This window comes from Phyllobates terribilis, unplaced genomic scaffold, assembly GCF_046119375.1.
Source record: "Phyllobates terribilis strain yellow unplaced genomic scaffold, ASM4611937v1 Scaffold_11__3_contigs__length_659146591, whole genome shotgun sequence".
NCBI classification, from domain to species: domain Eukaryota; kingdom Metazoa; phylum Chordata; class Amphibia; order Anura; family Dendrobatidae; genus Phyllobates; species Phyllobates terribilis.
The window spans coordinates 92,300,726-92,322,510 of record NW_027362771.1 but is presented as its reverse complement, the minus strand read 5'-3'; the positions used below and the strand labels follow the sequence as shown (position 1 = coordinate 92,322,510).

The following is a 21,785-nucleotide window of genomic DNA, read 5'->3' as shown; positions in this document are numbered from 1 at the left end:
AGGGCAGCTGTCCTGACAGCTGCTGTTCAGCTGCATTTACTTCATCCCAGGGGCGGACACAGACTGTAGTGGGCCCCTGTGCAAGAAATTTTTGGGGCCCCCCCCCGCCCTTCATAAGGCAACAAAGTTATGTAAACATAACCCCCCCATGTGCAGCTCACCCCCGTGCATCTCTCATCCCCCTCCGTGCATCTCTCATCCCCCTCCGTGCATCTCTCATCCACCCCCCGTGCATCTCTCATCCCCTCCGTGCATCTCTCATCCCCCCCGTGCATCTCTCATCCACCCCCCGTGCATCTCTCATCCACCCCCCGTGCATCTCTCATCCCCCCCGTGCATCTCTCATCTCTCCCCTCCCTCCCATGTGCATCTCTCATCTCTCCCCTCCCCCCATGTGCATCTCTCATCTCTCCCCTCCCCCCATGTGCATCTCTCATCTCTCCCCTCCCCCCATGTGGATCTCTCATCTCTCCCCTCCCCCATGTGCATCTCTCATCTCTCCCCTCCCCCCCATGTGGATCTCTCATCTCTCCCCTCCCCCATGTGCATCTCTCATCTCTCCCCTCCCCCCCATGTGGATCTCTCATCTCTCCCCTCCCCCATGTGCATCTCTCATCTCTCCCCTCCCCCCATGTGCATCTCCCATTCCCCCCACTCCTAGTTAATTGTATTTAAAAAAAAATAAAACTTGTTATACTTACCCCCATGCGATCCCTGCAGAATCCTGGCGCTCGTCCAAATCGCTGACACCAGGTTCTCCTGACTTCCGGCCATGTGACGGCGCCGTCACATGACCGGAAGTCAGGGGAATCATGAAGGTGCTGCCGCAGCAGCGCAGCGCTAAGATGTCCCGGACCCGGCGCTTAGCATGCGGCCGGGGGCCCCATGAGGAGAGAGACGCACAAGAGGGGGGCTCCTACCGGCCGGGCCCCATACTGGAGTCAGGGCAGTCATGCCCTGATGGCGGCCCTGCTGGAGGCTGGAGGGGCCCCCTCTCCCCGCGGACCGGCTGAAAAACCCCAACGGCCCGGTCCTGGTCCGCGGACCGGCGGTTGGGGACCTCTGATATAGAATATCTTTAAGATGTGACCTAAATGAGATGGGGGCTGTGTCACAAGCTACTGTTTAAAGGTGGTCTGAATTGTCACTCATTTGTATGGGAGCTCGGACCACTTCTCCATTGACAGCACAATGGGACCTGCATCTACTTCATGTATGGCAGCCCTTGGGCTTAGGCCTAATGTTCACGTTGGGAATATTCTGTTAAAGAGTTATTGCCAGTATGGCAATGTGAGCAGCAGATTGGTGGGGTCTGATCACTGAAGTGCCTCGGTGCACATGCATAGTCTATGGGACTGCCAATGATAGCCAAGTACAGTGGCAAAAACAAAATTAAAGAGCTTTCTTTTATTGTGAACCAAATTCATGAATCATGGCTTCTAGTTTGAAGAATTTGGGGCAAATATGTCAGCAACTACCACAAGGTTAAAAAAAAATGTCTCCTCCAATTCCGAATATCCTGAGAAACGCTATGCTGTAACCATGGGGCACAGAGAGGCTGCTGAGCTGAGGGAGCCGCACATTACTCCCCAGTCACCTCTACAAGGACATTTTTCCCTCAGGTCACTGCGGAACGGGTGGAGCGGCCGCCATTTTGTCTTCTGGTCACTGCAGCCCCGCCATTTAGCCGGCGCGTACACTGACAAATACGCGACTCCTATTTGACTTCGTATTCATTAGGGCGAGTGTCTGATAGGCGGAAGGTTACCAAACCACCAGGTCTGGCCAGCTTCATAGCTCGGACTATCCACACTCGCTGGCGGAAGGGCGCGCTGAGTTTTGCCCAAGATAAACATGGCGGAGCCGTTATAGGGTGACGTGTGACGCGTGTCAGAAGGGCGGGAGACACAGACTGTGCGGACGCTGCTGGGATAACACATCCCGCGTCCCTCCCTGTACCCAGCGTGCACTGCGGCGCGGAGGAGGGCATTTTGTGGTGAGGGAGAGAGAAAGCTGGGGGGAGCAGGAAGGAGAGAACACAAGATGGCGGCCTAAGGAGAGCGCGGAGGGCTGCGGCTGTAACGGAGGGAAGACCACAGAAACCCGGCGCTTAGGGCTCCGGGAGGCTCGGGAGGAGCCGCTTATCGCTCGGGCAGCGGGATAGCGAGAGTCGGGAGCGGGAGGACGCGGCTCCCCGCCTTCTTCTAACAAAGAGGACCTAGAAGCCGAGCCCTCCGGGAACCGAGGCATCTCCCCTCCCGGAGGTCTAGTGATCCGGCGGGGCTGATCTTGGAGTTATCGTCCCCTCTCCTCCCTGGATAATGGCGAGCAGCAGCGGCTCCAAAGCGGAGTTTATCGTCGGAGGGAAATACAAGCTGGTCCGGAAGATCGGCTCTGGCTCCTTCGGGGACATCTACCTGGCGATCAACATCACTAATGGCGAGGTAACGAGTCCGAGCACGGCGCACTGCCCCCTGGCGGCCGCCTCCTGGGAGGCTGGGGGTAGTGGTGGGAGCTGATAGTGACTATGGGTGGGGGTAGTGGTGGGGAGCAGGGACCATGGGAGGATGGGGGTAGTGGCGGGGAGCAGGGACCATGGGAGGATGGGGGTAGTGGCGGGGAGCAGGGACCATGGGAGGATGGGGGTAGTGGCGGGGAGCAGGGACCATGGGAGGATGGGGGTAGTGGTGGGGAGCCAGGGACCATGGGAGGATGGGGGTAGTGGCGGGGAGCCAGGGACCATGGGAGGATGGGGGTAGTGGCGGGGAGCCAGGACGACGGAGGCCCTGATGGTGACCATGAATGTGGGAGGTAGATGAATGATGTGGTGACAAGCTGTGGGTATAAGAGGATGGGTGTAGTAGTTGCCCTGGCGGTGAGTTGTGATGTGGCCATAGTGTGCCATGCCCGGTGGTGTATGGGGCACGTATGTGCTGTCCGTGGTGGCTGCCTGGATCCCCCTCCTGACCACAAGACTGCTTTGCTCGTCATCCACTTAGTGTAGCCATATATTGCAGGTCTAAATCTAGAGCTAGCCTGCTCTTGGGGTTGATGGGAGGCCCTCACCATGTCATTGTGGATGTTGGGGGTTGTTGTATTCCACTACATGTTAGGGATAGGATGCTGGGTCCAGCAGTTGTGTTCTTTCCCTGTACATATGAATGTTTGGGGCTGTGGCTTGTGGGCAGACTTCTGTTGATTATGGAGGTTTTGTGTGCTTGGCTCCTCCGACTTTCCAGGCCTTGGTCGCTCGTCCTGTGATCTTGCCAACCTCCGGCTACGTGGTGGCTTTGGTCTCTGAGCGTTTAGTGATGGCTGTGTTGTGGCAGATCATGGTGTCTGGTGGTCTTTTGGGCACAATGTTGATCAGCTGTGTGCCTGTCTGGCATTCTGCTACCTTCTGGTTGTGCCTGTCCTACTGTAGTCATGCGATGGTAAGGTGGCTGTAGACATATGGGATTCTGGCTCCATGATGGGTAGTACAGGGCGGTATATGTGGAGAATTAATGATTAGAAAAAGCAGCCCATGGCCTATGTATTGTAGATGAACGATGGGAAAACGACACCCCACCACCTATATAGAGATATGACTCGTTATTTCCTGTCCTGTGAAATTGGCCATTGAGCTGGGGGCTGTTTGTACCGCCCCATACATAAGTCTTGTTTGCAGTGTGGGGGCTTCCTGATTGTGACCTGACAGTAGCTGCCCCACACATGTCGTGTGGATGGGCTTCAGTCCCCCGATCTCTCTCTGTCTGGAGAGATGACAGTGTGTATGGCCTGCTATAGACTTGGCCTCTCAGGCTGCCACTAGATAGGAGAACCAATACCAGGAGGTGACGGTCACATGCTGGTCTTGCTGGTGATATTCTTTCTCTGCTTAAAGTTCCCAGAGTAAGTGTTTCCTCCACCTCCCACTTCCTGATCAGTTTTTGTTTTGTTGGGAGGATTATCCCATCCATCTCCCCCTTATAATGCACCTATAACCACATAGAGGATCCAGTATGGCTTCTGGCTCCACAGCGCAGTTATTGGTGTTTGTATCACAGACCATATGTGGGCTGACCCATCTGTAAATCCTAGGGGAGGTGGCAGGGTATAGCAGTGAGTCCCCCCTAACCCCAGCACGGCTCAGTGAGTCACTTCCTCTTGGGTTTGGCTACACAGTGAGCACACACACCTTCCTGATAATTGGTCATCACAGAGCAGATGTTACCTATGATTTATTACAGTGGTGATCATAAGGCAGCATTCACATGTTGCGGTTTGTTTTTGTCACAGTGGAGATGCAATTTTGTCTCTGTTGCAAAATGATGTGTTTTTGCCACAATTGTGTGAACAAAAAAACAAGAAAACCATTACCGCCTCAATTTGAACTTGTAGCCCTCTGTAAAAAAAAAAAAAAAATCCCATCTTTTTTTTTCTTTTTTTTTGTCTGAGAAGAGCACATTTTTCATGATCTGCGTTCTGTAATTGGAGGGAATGAAGCCTGAGACCAATTCTTGGTGGATGGGTGACCGGCTGCTGCATACATCATCTTACCTTTCCAGGCAGCTGGCAGGGTAGAACATTGGTGCACGTGTCCCATGTGTACCGCCTCTGATGGCCCCCATCCAATTGATGACTGGCCCTTTATGCTAGGTGTGCAGCCTCTTGAAATTGTTTAGTAGCACCCTACTTTATTTCATACTTTTCTGAGTAATACTGAACCATGGTTTCTGGCCTCCAGTGATGGTTTTGCCATGGGGTAGACAACCCCTCTGATATGACAAGTGACTTCTAATTTCCAATCCCTTCCTGCAGATCTCCATATTCAGGTGATGTTACATTATTTTACCTTGGTGTTCAAAGCCTAAAGCCGAAAGTAAAGCTGGCCAAGAACAAAATATTCTATACATATTCACTAGTTCTGGTGAACTATGAACACAGATATAACGTGCTGTGTCCTGTCATATATTTACATTGTTTAGGTATGGCTGTCAACAGAAAGCACAAACCTCAGAGCAAAGTGTGTATAGGACAGGGGTAGCACCCCCTCTGCTCCTCCTGGGGGCAGCCACGTGTTCAAGAAAAAGTGCTGATGTACCTCTTACTAGGAACGCCTAGATAATTATCTCCAAGCTTAGAGGGCAGGCTATTCCTTACCATGTAATGCCTAAATGCCATCCCGAGGAGTTATGTGCAAGCCCCAAATGTGGAGATCTGAGCGTGAAAGGAGCTGACAGTAGAAATGCGACACATTCAGTCAGCTGAAATGGGATCTGCAGTCATCAGTGGAGTGCCTTTTACTAATTCTAACCAGAATAGAAAAAAAATCTATATATTAGAATTTTCTATGTACAGGGAGGGGTACAATGTGAATTGTAGCCATCTCCTCTTGACAACAGTGTTGTAATCCTGCCTGTAATGACAAGATGGCTAGTGAAAAGTGCTACATAATTGACTTGGTGGTCCGTGATAACTGCTAGATTTTAAAAAATAAATTATATATTTATTTTATTTGTTTTTAGTATAGATATAACCAGAAGAACAAAATTTGACAAAACTGTTGTCATGACTAGTGCCGCGTTCACACCTGTCTGATTACAGACCATGATATATGGAATAGCTGCTGCCGAGATGTTCAGACGGTCCATGCTTCATCTGTACCTTGACACTGATTCGGCATGAGGTTTTGTGCACACAATTTGTATCGGTTTGGTGTATTTTTAATGGCTCTGCTCACTTTTGGATTCTATCTGGAATTACTTTTTTTTTGCAGGGGGATTTTATACCTTGGATTTAAACAAAGTAACCATAAAACCTGATTTAGGTTTTGCATTTTTTTTTGCAGCATAACCTGCTTTCTTGTCAGTGAAGTTACTGCCTCAAAACAGGTTTTCCTCCGATTTTGGTGCAGTTTCAACTACGGTTTTGTCAGTATTTATCTTTGTCTCTTGTGCATGCTGATAAAGCTTAGTGCAAAAAAAAAAAAATAACCTAATTAAACTTCCTCAGGTTTTGGCACTCAAAACTCAGCAAAACCAGATACCTGCATTTTTTTCCACTACCCATTGCTTTCAATGGGTGAAAAACGCCGAAAGAAGTGACGTGCTGAATTTTGCAAACTACTGAGGACAAAAAACAAGTTGTGAGCATTCTGAAATGTCATAGACTTTGCTGGTAAAAATTTGAATAAACGCAACAAGTGAACATAGCCTTTAACAATTGACCGTTTTTTTGTTGACACAATACCTTTAGAGTTTGTGGTCTCCCCGACATTGGCAAATGCTCCATCTGTCAGTGGCCAGCGTTACTCCTACCATCACCCCCTGATCGGTACTGGTTGTGCCATTGGTGCAGTCGTGGTAAATGCCTGTATGGTGACTAGTATGCTGGTGACCTGTGGGGCTCTCCATATACAATGATGTTTGGAGACTCTATTAGTTTGACTTCTTTTATTTTTCTTTCAGGAGGTTGCTGTAAAGTTGGAGTCCCAGAAAGCTCGCCATCCTCAGCTGTTGTATGAGAGCAAATTATATAAGATCTTACAAGGTGGCGTGGGGATACCACACATCAGGTAAGACTTTCCAATGTATTCCTTTAACTGTTAGTGGGTAAATTGTGTGCGCAGTGCTATTTTCTCCTTTTTACGGAGTATAGCGTGCATTGCTTCTCTTGTTATCTAAGTACACAGGTTTAACCAAGGCAATATTGGCCTTTATACTGCTAAAACTGATCCACAGAGTTTTAGGAGCCATCCTCTGAGCATATACAGTGAGATTTGCGAGGCATTCTTCAGCACATGAGTGAAGACGTGTCCATCGTTCTACAGTGTAAGGCTGGAGTTTTATTGAAGTCTGTGCAGTGTCAGGGTGTGACGTGCTGGGTTGGGCATAGGTGGAGCCCTGAAGATCAGGAGGATCAAAGTGTATGTGTTATGAAGGACAAGGGCAGGAAAGGCTTTCTCTGTAGCAGTGAACAAAGACAGAACCTATTACTGCGAGATTTTGCTTAAAGCACATTACAGGTGATAGGGATTCACCTGTAAGCTCATTAAATAGTTTTATATTTGCAGCATTACTTTTTTTTTTTTAATATACTTTCTTGACTTGTATATGTTGCTTTAAGACTTTACACAAAAAGCTATGCTTTGAGAATTTTAGCCTACGCACCCCAGGAGGGGAGCAAGAAAATGTGCATCTTTCCCATATACGAATGCAGTGCATATGTATTGTATAGTGCTGAGTTGTTGGCTAGTATCTGATATGCTGTAAATCTGGAGCTGATGCCACGGTTTCTAGTCCGCTCTATATAAGGTCCCAAGAGGATGTGTGTCCTAAATCTGTGAGAGGCACCATGGTGGCATTGTAGTGATGTGACATAATGACTACTCCAGAAAAAAGGATGTTCATCATCCGCTCTGAATATTAAGCAGGTTGCATAAATATTTGCAACTTTGTCAGCGCAGGATAAATCACAAGGCCAGACTGTTAACAAGTAGAATTTTGCCGCTGCAGATTTTTGTGTGACTGCCATAATGCAGGCAAAGGTGACACTAGTCATTATGGCATGGTAATGGCAGCCCCAAAGCTGTGAGAGGGGTCTTATCATATGGTCTTAGGCCTGGGTCATGCATCGCAAGCATGGCAGTGATTGGGCAGATGCAATAATCTAGAGTTCCCCACCCATCATACAGATTATCATCAACCAAACCTGACGATATAGATGGATTCGACCAAGATGGTTGTTGAGGGAGTTAGTAATTCGGCATGTCACACTTTGGACTACTGATGCTTTTCTCCCTGATCTAAGCCTCTTTCAGAAAAGTCGGACAGTGGCTCTTATAGAGAACATTGGAGCGCTCTGCCTGTATATGGGAGAGTTGGTTGCAATGGCGGTCAGCCAGGGCTGTGGAGTCGGTATAAAATGGATCGACTTTTAAAATCTTTAATTGGTACAGTAGTACAATGCAGTATGTGATGAATATTTTTTCATAATTTGGGAAAGTTATGAAATATGTAATGTCCTATGTCTGTCTGTTCTGTTCCTGATCTAAGGATCTTGGCTTTTAGTTGAGATGAATCTGTGCTACACTTTATGTACATGCTCAGTAGTGAAGCAGGGCTGTGGAGTTGGGAGTCAGGGAACTTGAGGCGTTGGAGGTTTGGCTTAGACTCCACAGCCCTGCTTCCAGGCAAACTATTCAGCCGATGGCCACCTAAAGTGTGTGGGGGGCTTAAGGAAAAGCTGTGGGTTTTCTATATCAACTACTGGAGTGCAACTTTAGTACAAATCTTAAATTGGTCACTGCTGTATTACCTTTCACTTGTAAACTTCTTATACAAAGTTTGTAGAAATATAAGTTTTAAGTTCTTCCCTTTATCAGAAGATCATAGTTATTGGCGTTTTTCTTCGTCTTTTAGGTGGTATGGACAGGAAAAGGACTACAATGTTCTAGTCATGGATTTGCTGGGACCAAGTCTCGAAGATCTTTTCAATTTTTGTTCACGCAGGTTCACTATGAAAACTGTGCTAATGTTAGCAGACCAGGTAACACCTTGATCTCAAGTTATTTTTTTTATTAAAGGAATTAAATGTAAATGTAGATTAAAGTATTACACTTTTTTTTTTTTTTTTTTTTTGTGAAAACTTTTTAGATAGTTTGTGGTCTGACCATTGAGTCCTCCACCAATCGCCAGGACATGGCACTTTTTGCCCCCTGTCTTATGGCAGTGTGCAAAATTGACAATCTATTCTCTACAGAGCTGCTGGAGAAGGCATTCAGTACTTGGCTTTCTCCAGTAGTCCCATAGAGAATAATTAGTGCAGCGTCCAAGAATGCACAACGTCATCCATTCAGACTGGTGAGAAAAGTGACCCATTCTGACGATTGATGGTAGTCAGACCACTAACGTCAAAAAGTTATCCCTCTGCAACTGAGTAACTGGAATGCTCCCTTTAAGGAGGTCTCCAGGATTTTCATAGCCTTTTCATAATTATTAAAACACTACCCCAGAGTTTGTCTTGTTTTTATTGCAGCGCTGTAGTGATGCCACTAACGTTAAGGTCTCTGACCCTAGTATTATACTCGCCACCTGCCGTCTTCAGCTCTTACTGGTCCCACACCGCCTTCTGACTGACCAGAAGTCAGAGGTAACAGTCACAAGTTCTCAATGCATATCTGTGTGAGTCAGAATAAGACTTTCATAGATTTGCATTGAAAAGTGACCTCCGGCTTCTCCAGCAAACACTGAAGCGAACCAGCAGGTCACAAACTGCTAGACACCAACCAGAGCTGGAAGATAACAGAAGATGGCGGATGGTAAGTGTAAGACTAAAGACTTGTTAGTAATACTACAACACTGCGATATAAAAAAAAAAAAAAAAAAAAAAACGCGCTGGAGTGGTACTTTCATCAAACCCACTAATTGGCTGCTTAAAGGGGCCGTCGTGCTCCAGTGAATGCTGCTTTTCCTCAAGTGTTACCAGACACAGCCCTGTATGTTTGGCGGCTGTGCCTGGTGCTGCAGCTCAGTCTGGCTCATCTAAATTGGTCTAAGTTTTCAGTATTCTTCTATTTTCTGTTTTTAGATGATCAGTAGAATTGAATATGTACACACAAAGAATTTTATACACAGAGACATCAAACCAGACAACTTCCTAATGGGCATCGGACGTCATTGTAATAAGGTTAGTGTTGTGTGCTAACAGTCCGTCGCCTATAATCGCTTTTTGTGGCTTTGTCTTGTCATCTCTTCATCAGATCCTCTATGTATATAACCCCTCATCATTGTCACATCCTCTCTTAATCTGAAATGAGACAAGTAATCAATATTCATGTGTTCCCATATAGTAGTTTTACTAAACCCAATGTGTCAGGCAAGATGTAATTAAAAGGAGTTATGCATACACATACAATCTAATAGGAACATATGACAAAGGGTGACCACTTAAGAGAGACATTTTAGTCCCCTTCCCATTTTGGTAGAAGTTTTAACTTGTCTTGCATTAGTATTTAGGGCTCAGCACGTATATTTTGGCACACTGAATTATTTAGACACTTTGCATACCTCATTTTAATTGCAGCTCTCCTGATTGCTGCTATGGGTCATGAATTTCTTTATTTTTTGCATGCTTTTTTAATTGATATAGTTTCTTTAGTATTTTTCTGAGCTAACATAACATGCTTCATTGAAGGTACCAATATGTAAAAAGCGGGCAGACAGGCAGCAATTGGCAAATCAATAAGCATGCTGTGCATAACATACAACTGGGGACAGTTTTACCATAAATGTCGACTCCGACTTTTCAGAAGCAGGATTGCCAATTGTACTATCTGTTATCTGGTTGTGGGTAATGTTTACCTTTGTTTGCCTGTATGAATGCCAACTCGAGGCCAGAACATGCCAAGTGAACTGGGTCCCAACAGAGGTGCTGTTGCCTCCCTAAACTTTTTTTTTTTTTTTCCCCCTTTTGATTTTTTTAAATATAGACGAACTTATGAAGAAATGGGCAACTATCTTGACTTAAAATAAACTCTCTTCTCAGTTTCAAGCATCACTGTTTTCCCCCTTTTCAATTTCAAAGCTTGAATCCATTATTTTTATATAAAAAGGCCAATGGTGCCCATTACCTCTTGCTGCCACTTTATTTTGTACTATGTTGAGATGTGACTGTATCTTAAGGCCCCCATACACATTAGGCTAAGGTCGGCTGAACCTGCCGATATCATCGGATTCAGCTGATGGTCAATTGTTCATGGGTACGCTGGCCGACTGATGGTCTGGAATATATCATTGATTGCTTATGTCAGTTTTCAGACTGCCACCTGACTTAAGCCACCGGCTGACCTGTCAGTCAGCGGCTTTCTTATGAGCGCTCCGGTGTATGGGAGTGACTGTTGGCCAAATCAATTCTCAGCCGACGGCCTTTTAATGTGTATGGCCAGCCTTGGCAATGCTGCGAATCACAACCTTGCTGTATTAGGGCAGGTAGTTGTGATGTGGCATGTGCACAGCAGCAAAATAAAACGTATGCATCGGTATCCTGGGTGTCATTGTCTGTAGATGTACAGGTCTCTGTGTGCCGAAAAGGAAACAGTTGTTGTTCTACCCCTATATCCTTGGCATTGCCACTGCTTCTGCACAAGCTGGATGACCGTCATGATTATGGGCGAAAGGAGCAGATTTCCTTTCAGTCATATGACAGCACCGTACTCTTTCCTCTTTGGACGCTGTACATCTACTGGGAGTTATAACAGTGCTACATGACTAGGTTTATTTTTCATGATGGTTGCCATTTACTTTTGTGCTATCAGGTGTGATCTTTACACTAGCTGTAATGATTTCCTCTTAGACTTGTCAAGATGACAGACAATATACCTCCCCCATTCTTTACTCCTGTTTACTCCAAACACACTTCTGATTGTCTAATCCCTTAAGAGACTTTCTCAACCACTGTTTGTGTAGATATAGTGATGGTATAATGTTCAGACTGCTGATGACTATCCAGTATTGTTAAAACTGCAGCCAATAATGGGAGATTGGCAGATGATTTAAGCTGCCCGAAACAGTGTTGGCAAGTGTCAGATACTGAAACCTAGATAAACTGAGAAACTCTGTGGGGTTTCAGCGAAAACATATGGGGACAGGATGACTAAGATTGCTGTTCAGAGGTATGTGCCCACCCATACTGAATAGGGAGAGACCTGCCAATATTGGTGAGCAGGGTGAGGAGAAGCCAGTGGGGAAACCTTTGTGGATAGGCTTAATTTCAACCCCAGCCACCTCTTTTAAAGTTTTTTTTTTTAAGCTGAAGGGTATCAGGTTTTAACATAGGGGTGCTTGAAACAGGTGACCCTAACTGATATCTTTATGTTAAGAATGGGCACCTGATGTTTTGTAGCTACTCCATACCTTAATGCTGAGTAAGAGCCATACAGACCTGTTCTCTGTAGTTGTGCTGAGATCTGGTTAATAGAGGAGGGTACTCTGCTTGCAGCCCCCTCTTTTACTGTCACATGGGATTAGATGGGAATGAGTTGTCGTCAAATTCTATTGACCTCCCCTGTTTCCCTGTATCTGTAAAATGCCACAGCAAATGTTTGCCCTTGATATAAACTGCTTAGAGGATCAGAAGTGTGTGGAGCTTAAATAGCAGGTTTCTGTAGCCTCATATCCGTCTATACTGGATTTCTTAAATGCAGAGTTTAAGAACACATAATGGAATTTTAATTTGGGTAAAATATTTTTTTTGTTTCCCCTGGTACCCACGAATGCCTATGTTCCTTTTTATTTTTAAACCCTTCCTTCACCTTTTTCTGGCATTTCCTTTTCCTTTCCTGCCAATATCATGTACACCCCAAGCATGCATCTTGTGTGCAGTTATTCCTAACATCCATAGTCCAGATGGCAGAAAGCCAAAAAAATAATAATTCCATAAACGAGCATGGTTTATTATAGATGGGAGGGGGTCATCCAACGTCATAGGGGCAGGACCACCTGGTAGCCAGCATCACTTTCCCTACAGGAAGGTCTGTCTTATTTAAATGCCAGATATTGTGCTCCTGTAGTAAAAAGGCCTGCATGCTTATCACTATGATCAGGTAACAAAATGCCTTGCACCTCTTCCTTACTGAAGATTTCCTATAACATTATGTGATTGGGCGTTTGAGGAAGGGCATTTTGGGAAATGAAGAAGCTGCTTTCTGGCCTCCTCCCGTAACAGAGGCGCTCTGGGCTCCTGTGCTATGGAAGGGATCTGTGAATTGTTTCCGAAATAGAAAATTGGCAGTATCATGACCTTAAATGGCCTTTTCTGAAATGTGGAGAAATTTTATAGAAATTTGAATTTGGAAGGGGTAAAATTTAAAAAATGAAGTTATCCATAGTTAGCTACTTGGTGGAAGGAGGATGGCATTTGACTCCCCTGTTACCGCCTCGGTGTTGCCTGTCTGCGCCGGCCATTGTTGCAATGTTAGCGATACTGTTTGATGCACTGCCACCCTCTATTGTCTGTTCAGTGTTTCGAATCTCCAGTGGGGAAGAGGAAAAGAAGCATGACTGTTAGTACTTCTCAGGACCCATCTTTCTCAGGATTAAACCAGGTCTGAAAACTGTCTCCTTTTCCACCTTCCACCCCAAATTCATGTGCTTTTTATCCTTGGTTTTCCCTTCTACTTATTTTAACCAAACAATCCAGGCCTTGCACAAGCACCTCTTATGTTGGCATTATTCAGACATACTTGGCAAACATGCAACATTACTAAGAATGTGTACGCTTTATTTATTGCTGAATGTCTTTTGAGATTTTTTTTTTTGTTCCACTTTTTGTGCTACCTGCATAAGAGCATGCTTCAGGGAAGACAAGATCCCTTTTAGGACGGGAACCACTGCATGCCTTGGACTTGTGTGCGCCAGTCATCTGTTGGCAAAGTTGCACATTGTAGTGTTTGATATAATCCAGGGTTTAGTGTTCTTTCTGTGTGGCCACAATGTTTCCACACCATTCAATGTGTGCTTTTTTTTTTTTTTTTTTTTTTTACGGTCTGCATTGTAACTTACTATTGTGTAATTTTCATGTTTCCATTTGGTGATGGTGCTAGCTTGTCCTCTTCTCATCTCTGATTGCGGCTGCTCTAAATTGCTACTTAAATCAGACTTGCCTGTTCAGTAACGTAATAGTCATTCCTCTATGGCATCGCTCATTCTGATGTGCTGCGCTTACATCTGACACATTTGTCCATCGTGCCCTTGTTTAAAAGGCTATAAAATGGCACTTGCTAATATACTTCCCAGGTTCAATGCTCCTCCTGGTCTTGGCAGCTCCACTTGCTTGTTGGTTTCCACAGAGGAGAGCTTCCTATAAGGGCACTTGCACAGTGTTGTGTGAAAGTGCTGGCTGCTCATTTCAATGCCTATACAAGGCCCCTCATACACACCATTGGTCAGGCGCTAACATAGTTTAGATACAGTAGAAAGCTTCCTAACGGTGGTTTGCTGAGATGCACTATAAAACCTGGATATCAGGTCGCATATATAAACATAAAAGCATCTCCAAACTTTCTCCATAACTGGTTGGCAGAACTTGAGGCAGCATGGCAGACAAACGCATCGTAATTTATGCCACAAAAGTGCTGTAAATTAACAGCAATGTACTCTAGTCCCTGAGTAAAGTAAAATCACCTGATTGCTGCACCCAATCACAGGTCGCAGTGGTATTGCTGCTAGTGGAGCTGTGACATCACTGCTTCCTATGTCAGCACAGCAGCCTGTGCCTGATCCAGGTGGATGCTGTTTTTTGTGTACTACAACAAGCCATGGACAGCCCTTTCAGCATGTCTTACTTCAGCTCATCCTTTATCAAGACTAGCATAACAAACGCCAGTCTAGATAATTCAGAGCCAAAGTATTTTAATATATGCCTTAGTAGCATTTCAAACCATGTTGGAGAGCCCCTTTTAAAGGGATTCTCTGGTGTAGACAACAGGACAACTTGTAGATCAGTGTGGGTCCAAGTGACCCCTACTGATCAGCAGAACATAACTTATATTCCTGTTACAATGTAGCAGTAGCGTGCATCCCTGACCACCACTTCATTAATGCTGTGCTTTTTCCAGAAAACTCATAAAAAATGAATAAAATGACCGTCGAGCATGTGCAGTGCTGCTCTATGGTAACAGAGGTAAAAGTGCTCCATTCTGCTGATCATGGAGGTACCAGCAGTTGGTCCCCCACAAGCTCTCACCTGGAGGCGGTCTTAAGTCTTTAGATTGCCCTCGGGTTCACAGCTACCTTTTATGAAAGACCCAAAGAAGCGCATCAGTTTGGTAGCCTGGCATAGAAAATGATATGGTGGACTGGACTATGGCACTAGATGGCCTGACAGTGGGCACGACAAACCTCTTGTGTTGATTAGTTTGCTTCTTGTTCTCAAGACCTTCATTTAGCATACAAGAATATTCTGGGTGATCTCACATGTGGCCTATGTTGTAGAGATTTCTGCAATGTTTCTATTTGAATGTGGCTTGCAGTGAACCATGGACATGAAGCCCTATTCAGATTAACAATCTGTTGTGGCCCTTGAAATGTCTAAAAGTCTGCCGTGTGTGAATTCATTCTTTTATCTTGGCGTCCAGCTTTAGAATTACAACTTGTCAGTCCTCAATAGGTTGTTGGAAACTTCTGTGGTCAGACGCTGTTGTGACTGAGGAATGGGATCAGCAGTACAGCTTGGTGTTCTGCATGTCTGTGCATGTTCGCTCTGTGAAGCTGGCAGATACCTGTACACAGGGAATGCATGGCACATTGTGTTCGGAATAATCTGCTGGCTGGAGAATGCAAATTTTCGTTTCTGACCCCAGGTTTGCTACTTGAATAAACTTGCCATGGATTCATTTTATAGGGCTGCCTCTTTGTATACATAGAGAAATTGAGCTTAATTTAGGAATCTTTAGTTCTAACACTGAAGGAGTACAATTCAGAATTACAGGTATAGTCCATATTTTCTTACTGTTCATCTCAGACCAGGTGGGGATGGTTGAATGACTTATTTAGTTGTCAGGACATTTTAGACCAATTTTGAGTCTGAGATACATGGACGCTCCTTTTAATCAGAGTTGCGTGACCCAAAAATCAAGTCTCCTGACCACAGTGAACTGCCTCATAGGCATATATGAGGCCGTTCAGGAGACTCAGTGATAAGGCTGCATACTCCCATGCATCTGACACACAAAACGGACCTTAGTCTGTTTCTAAATTCTCTCCAGTCTTGTGGCATTTAGAACATTTCTAGGCTTTATACTTTGCCATTTAGCTACATTTTATGAAAACTGGTAACAAAGATATGTTCACACATAGCAGGCTTCAGAAAAGTATGCATTTTTTTCACACGCAGACTTCACTTTCTGCATTGCAAAGAGTTAGAACCGCAATGAACTCTGCACAAAAATTTGACACGTCTTACACAAACTTTCTTAAAGTGCACCTGTCGGCAGGATTGTTCTTGGTAAACTACATACACTGTAAGGTGGGCGCCATTACACTGAGTAATATGATGCCTTTGTTGATGAAAACCGTCCAGTGGTCCTTTTTTAATCTTTAATTTCATGTCTGCCATAATGATATGCTCGTGCTCTGGGTCGAGACTTTAGGAAGGGGCTGTAGCTGGTGCTCTCATTAGGTATTCCTATCTCTGGCCTCTGACAGGTCACTGTGGTTTCAGTGACTGCCTACTGTTTTAAATACTGCCTTAGTAATTTCTGTGATTAAGTCAAATGTACATCCATCCCCCCCCCCCCCCCCAAAAAAAAATGGCCACTGCCGCCTGCGCATGCGCAGTAGCACCTTTCAGTCGCCGAGAGATGCTACTGTGCGCGCCATATTGCTTAAGGAGAAAGAATTTGGGTGCAGCAATATGGCGACGCACAGTAGCATCTCTCGGCATCCAAGAAATGCTACTGTACAAATGCCAGCGGCTGGCGCCATATTGCTGCAACCATATTTCTTTTCCTCTGGCAAAAATGGTGCTTAAGGAAGAAGAATTTGGGTGCAGCAATATGGCGCATGCGCAGTAGCACATTTTGGTTGCTGAGAGATGCTACTGCGCGGGTGCCATATTGATGCATCCAAATTCTTTTTCCTTAAGCAATATGGCGCCCGCACAGTAGCCTCTCTCGGCAACCGAAAGGTGCTACTGCGCGGGCGGCAGCGGACACTTTGGGGCATGTACATTTGACTTTATCACAGAAGTTACTAAGGCAGCATTTAAAACAGTAGGCAGTCACTGAAGGCACAGTGACCTGTCAGAAGCCAGAGATGGGCATTCATAATGAGAGCACCAGTTACAGCCCCTCCCTAAAGTCCCGCCCGAGAGCACGAGCATCTCATTATGGCAGACATGAAAATAAAGATTATAAAAGGACCACTGGACGGATTTCATCAACAAAGGTATCATTTTACTCAGTGTAATGGCGCCCACCTGACAGTGTATGTAGTTTACTAAGCACAATCCTGCTGACAGATGCGCTTTAACAATATTTTGACTCCTCTTTTACTTGGCTGGGTCTGTTAATCTGCAGATTTGCAGTAAATACTGGATGTGTGAACATACCCTTGATGTTTCCAGTCACAAAGTAATGACATCTTGAGAATTAAGTGGCTGAAGCGCTGATTTAGCTCTGCGTCCAGTTCACAGCTTTCCTCTGCACAACAATGCCACATATATTATCTATCAATTGTGAAAGAACTGGCTGCTCCTCCTATGTGACTGACTTTCTGGGTAATCAGTGCATGTCTCTCCAGATTTGCTCTGCTGCTTTTCAACGCTCTTGATATTAATACTTTTTTTTTTCCCCCCCTACAAGTTATTCCTTATAGACTTTGGTCTGGCCAAAAAGTACAGAGACAACAGAACAAGGCAGCACATACCTTACAGAGAAGACAAAAACTTGACTGGCACAGCCCGCTACGCCAGTATCAATGCCCACTTAGGAATTGAGCAAAGGTAATGATACCATAGAACACAGAACTTGAATGATTTGATGCCATGCATTTGCTTATGTTTGCCTATATTGCTTTGAATTAGAATTCTAACCTTTCACCAGTTCTGATGCCCTGAAATTCCCCTGCGCAGTACTGATGCCAGACACCGCACAGAGACGTGTCACTGCAATGTGATGCAACATAATAAGGAAACTACCATCAGTTGTCAGTGTGTTTGAATTTTGTTTTTAATAACTTTGCTCTGAGGGGTGCCTGAGAAGTTTTGATTACTCCAGAGTCCTTACATTTGGAAATCTGTAGTCAGACTTCACCTCGCATCTATGCATCACCAACAAAAAGGTCACAGTGAACAGCTTTCTGCCAAAATGTACACATTTCTTCCTATATTACAATATGCAGCATAGTATGGTCACGTTTGACCAAATACTTTAGTTCTGAATATGCGTGTTGGCCCACTATTTTTTTTTTCTTCTTTTCTCCCCTCTAATAGTCGTCGTGATGACATGGAATCTCTAGGCTATGTGCTAATGTATTTCAACAGAACCAGCCTTCCGTGGCAAGGATTGAAGGTAGGCAATGTTCTTCACCTTCATTAGCTAGACTTGTGTAGATTATTCTGAATGTACCCCATCCTCCACCCCTCTATTTCCACTTTTATCTCTAATGTCCAGTTTGCCTGTGTCCATCCTGTTTAACATTGTATTGCACAACCTTTTTATATTGTGAACCACATGTTCCACAGGCGGCAACCAAGAAACAAAAATACGAAAAGATTAGTGAAAAGAAGATGTCTACTCCTGTTGAGGTTTTGTGTAAGGTAAGCAACTGTGCAAGAAAATGAGAACCACTACATAAATGTGTGGCTTAGAATGGAAGTGACAGACTATAGAGAAGACTGCTAACCGGACATAAAGAAGCAACGTCAGGGCTACTCCTTAAGAAGGTGGTGAGAAATGGGGGTAGCAGTAGCCGCACTATTCAGACATTCATTCGCTAATAGAATACAGTGATTAGGCTTTGTCCATACAACTGGTCAATATCTTATGTCAAACTTTATTCCATACTTCCTGCTTTTTATTTAGGACTGTCTTGTACAGATTAGCACAATAACTTTAAGTTTATTTTTTTTTTCTTTTTAACCTCACATTATCCTTTTAACAGGGATTTCCTGCAGAATTTGCTATGTATCTCAATTACTGTCGTGGATTGCGTTTTGAGGAGGCACCAGACTACATGTATCTGCGGCAACTCTTCCGAATTTTGTTCAGGTTTGTACATTAGACAGTTCTTTGTATTAGGTTTGTGTTAAGGGGCATTTATACTGCATGACTATTGTGAATGAATGTTTAAAAAAAAAAAAAAAAAAAAAACCGCTCCTTTCACGATTATCTTGCCATCTAAACAGCCTACCTATCTCCCAATGAACGAGCAAAACTCTTGTTCGTCGGGTGAAATGATCTTTTTTCTTGCAGTAAGATTATTCTCAGTGGTGTGGTTTTTTATTTACATGTTTTTAAAAGAAAAAATAAATCTTGCTTTTTCACACTGGCCTCTGGGACTATTTTCGATTCCTTCGGTTTCAGGATGTAACATGTACATAGTCACAATAGTCTGGACCTGACCTTATCTTTTGTAGTGAAGCATCCAATGAGATGCAGCGTCGGCTGTGGTATCGCCTATTGTGATTGGTGGATCTTGTGTTATCTGTATCTAGAGGTGTTACCTGTCATTGTAATCCGGTCTCTAAGGAGCCTGCTGAAAACTCTTCCTCAAAGGACATGTACAAGTATAAAATAGCCCCAGTTGCCACTGTGAAAATTAAAATTTTAATAAACATTTTGATTTGAGAAAAAATGTCAATATTCTTTTTAAGTACCCCGAACACACACCCTCATTTAAACCATAAATATTTTTTTCTGATAGCTTCCCTTTTCAGTAAATTGAACTTGCAATCATCTGATTGCTTATCGTATACACTGCAATAGTATTGCACTATATTATGGTAATAGCAGTCTCCTATGAAGCTTCGCCTTTGGCTGGGCACCAAGATGGCTGCTGAAAGTCTTAATGGCTGACCGTCATGGTAACCCATCAATTTCCTGAACTAGCACTGAGAGGCCGATAAAAATCAGTGAGTGTTTTGTTTTAAAGCGTCATCTAAATGGTTAACAGTAGCAGTTGCGTAACACCTGGGCACTGTTAATGACAGATGCAGGCTATGTAACGCAGCTAGCATCGTCCGCCCTTGGAAGGAGCTCAGCTCCTTAACTTTTTCCACAAGTGTGGAGAATGCTATGCACATACGCTCCAAGGGGTTAACCTTTTAATACAAATCCTTTTCACTAGGTATTCTATGCTCTTACCGTTGTATGTGTAGTATTTTTTTGGTGTTTAGCATTGCGTCCTAGCTTTGTAAATGTCACTTATGTGATTGTGAGTTTTGTTACCTGACTCCATGTTTTACGTTCTTCTCCAGAACTTTGAATCACCAATATGACTACACATTTGACTGGACAATGTTGAAGCAGAAGGCAGCTCAGCAAGCGGCCTCCTCCAGTGGGCAGGGCCAGCAAGCCCAAACCCCCACAGGCAAGCAAACTGACAAATCCAAGAGTAACATGAAAGGTTAGTAGCCAAGAACCAAGAGACGTTTCAGGGAAATCAAATTTATTGTTAGGGATAAAAAGCGCAATTTGGATTTTCACAATTCAGTGTTAGATTGAGGAGGTGTTTTAAACCAATTTGGCCTATAAAAGGAACAAAAAAATAAAGAAAAAAAAATGTAAAAAGACGTCCTTGGAGAATTTGACTACTAACTTTAAATTCAAATTTCCTTATTTGTGTATCAATATCTAGAAATCTCTCATCTTCTGGGATTTGGGGTCATTCTAACTGCATCTCTCTCATGTATTAACTCCCTTTTCCAAACGTGGGGGCCAGTTATTGGTGGTGTGAATGTGGAGTCTTCTCTGAATTCACATTCCTGGACCTAAGACTTTAATGATTATTGGGAGCTCTGATTTCTGCCTGGTTGCTGTAATCTGTGGCATTTTCTTCTGGCCTTTCTGTTGCAGAAGGGACTTGTAGCATGCTGCAGGTCCCTTTTTGACTGCAGGCTTGTAGAATGTGGTGGGTCTCTACTCTACAAAATTGCTGGAAAATTGTGACTGTTTTAAAATGTTACGGCCTTGAACCTGAGAAGTGACTGCGCACAAAGCGTGTAGCTACGAAACCAGGCGACTCTCACTGCGCCTCTCCATCCCTTATCTGCCCTAGCTGTTCACAATGTCCATTCCTAATGAATGCAGAGGTTGTCTGACTGGCTATTTATCCCGAGAGATTGCCAGACTCTAGACATGCTGGTGCTTGCTGTTAACCATTAGGACCAGCTCAGTAAAGCCCTAGCACCAGTGAATGTTAGTTTTTAGGTAGCCAGCTTTCTTTGAGCAGACGTACACGTCCTTCTGTGTGCTTCATGTTCATCCCATGCCATTGAGATCTACTGACATTGTCTTATAATACAGGCTGGCCATAGTATGGTTGAGCTCCCCTATATTGCTTAAGTCAACAAGTGTGTTTTTTTTGTTCTTGTTTTTTTTTTTTAACACGACCAGTCTGTTTAAAGGCACAATGCAGCTTGTTTATACGGCAAAGGTCCTGTCATCATCCACAAGGCTGGAATGTAACGCTGCGGTGTTTGTTCTGGTGTGTGCCTGACTGAATATTGTTGGTGTGAAATGGGTTACATTGCAACCATAACCTTTCAGGAAATCTAACATGACCCTCACTCATCATTGTCACTTTGTCTCTTTCTTAAAGGGGACCTGTCATGTAAAATAACGCTATTAATATGCAGGTTAATAGAGCTCTGACATCGGCACTCAGTCTCGCTGCCGGAGGAAATTAACTTTTTTCCTTCCGTCAGTGTTCAGCTTCCAGTCATTCAGGTAGCATGGGTTCAGTCACCGCTCAGTGTATAGAGCGCTGGCTGTAACCGTACCCCCGGCACAGACTGATAGCCGGCTCTAATGCTGATCCTGCTAGCCCCATATAGCAAAACTATCACACTGAACATGCAGCATGTTAAAGCCGTAGAGACTGATACCCACAAACCTATATATCAGTATGTTAGGGTGACTTGTATTTTATGCAGTCCAGTGGGCAGTCTTGATCATTAACTGACAGCCTATATAACTGCTCAATACAAAGATAGGTGTCCATTACAAAGTAGGACCGTCCATTGAACTCCTAACCCTAAAAGAGCAGGAATTTATACAATACAATCATTCTTTGCTGTCAAAA

General features: G+C 44.3%; 1 protein-coding gene across 6 annotated transcripts in view; it reads left to right on the top strand.

Moving 5' to 3' along the window:
- Positions 1–1,890: 1,890 nt before the first annotated feature.
- The window catches only part of CSNK1A1 (casein kinase 1 alpha 1), a 38,461-nt gene continuing 18,566 nt past the window's right edge, over positions 1,891–21,785 (top strand). Inside the window, exons 1-10 of one of the 6 annotated variants that reach the window (XM_073651332.1) lie at positions 1,891–2,444; positions 6,453–6,559; positions 8,406–8,532; positions 9,574–9,672; positions 13,004–13,087; positions 17,345–17,484; positions 17,974–18,052; positions 18,226–18,300; positions 18,645–18,751; positions 19,960–20,108. In XM_073651332.1, the coding sequence (XP_073507433.1) occupies positions 2,322–2,444; positions 6,453–6,559; positions 8,406–8,532; positions 9,574–9,672; positions 13,004–13,087; positions 17,345–17,484; positions 17,974–18,052; positions 18,226–18,300; positions 18,645–18,751; positions 19,960–20,108 (1,090 nt within the window). In that variant the 5' untranslated portion in view covers positions 1,891–2,321. Of the gene's footprint in view, positions 2,445–6,452; positions 6,560–8,405; positions 8,533–9,573; positions 9,673–13,003; positions 13,088–17,344; positions 17,485–17,973; positions 18,053–18,225; positions 18,301–18,644; positions 18,752–19,959; positions 20,114–21,785 lie in introns of those variants that run through there. The other 5 variants (XM_073651335.1, XM_073651336.1, XM_073651337.1 and 2 more) reach the window with 5 other exon arrangements.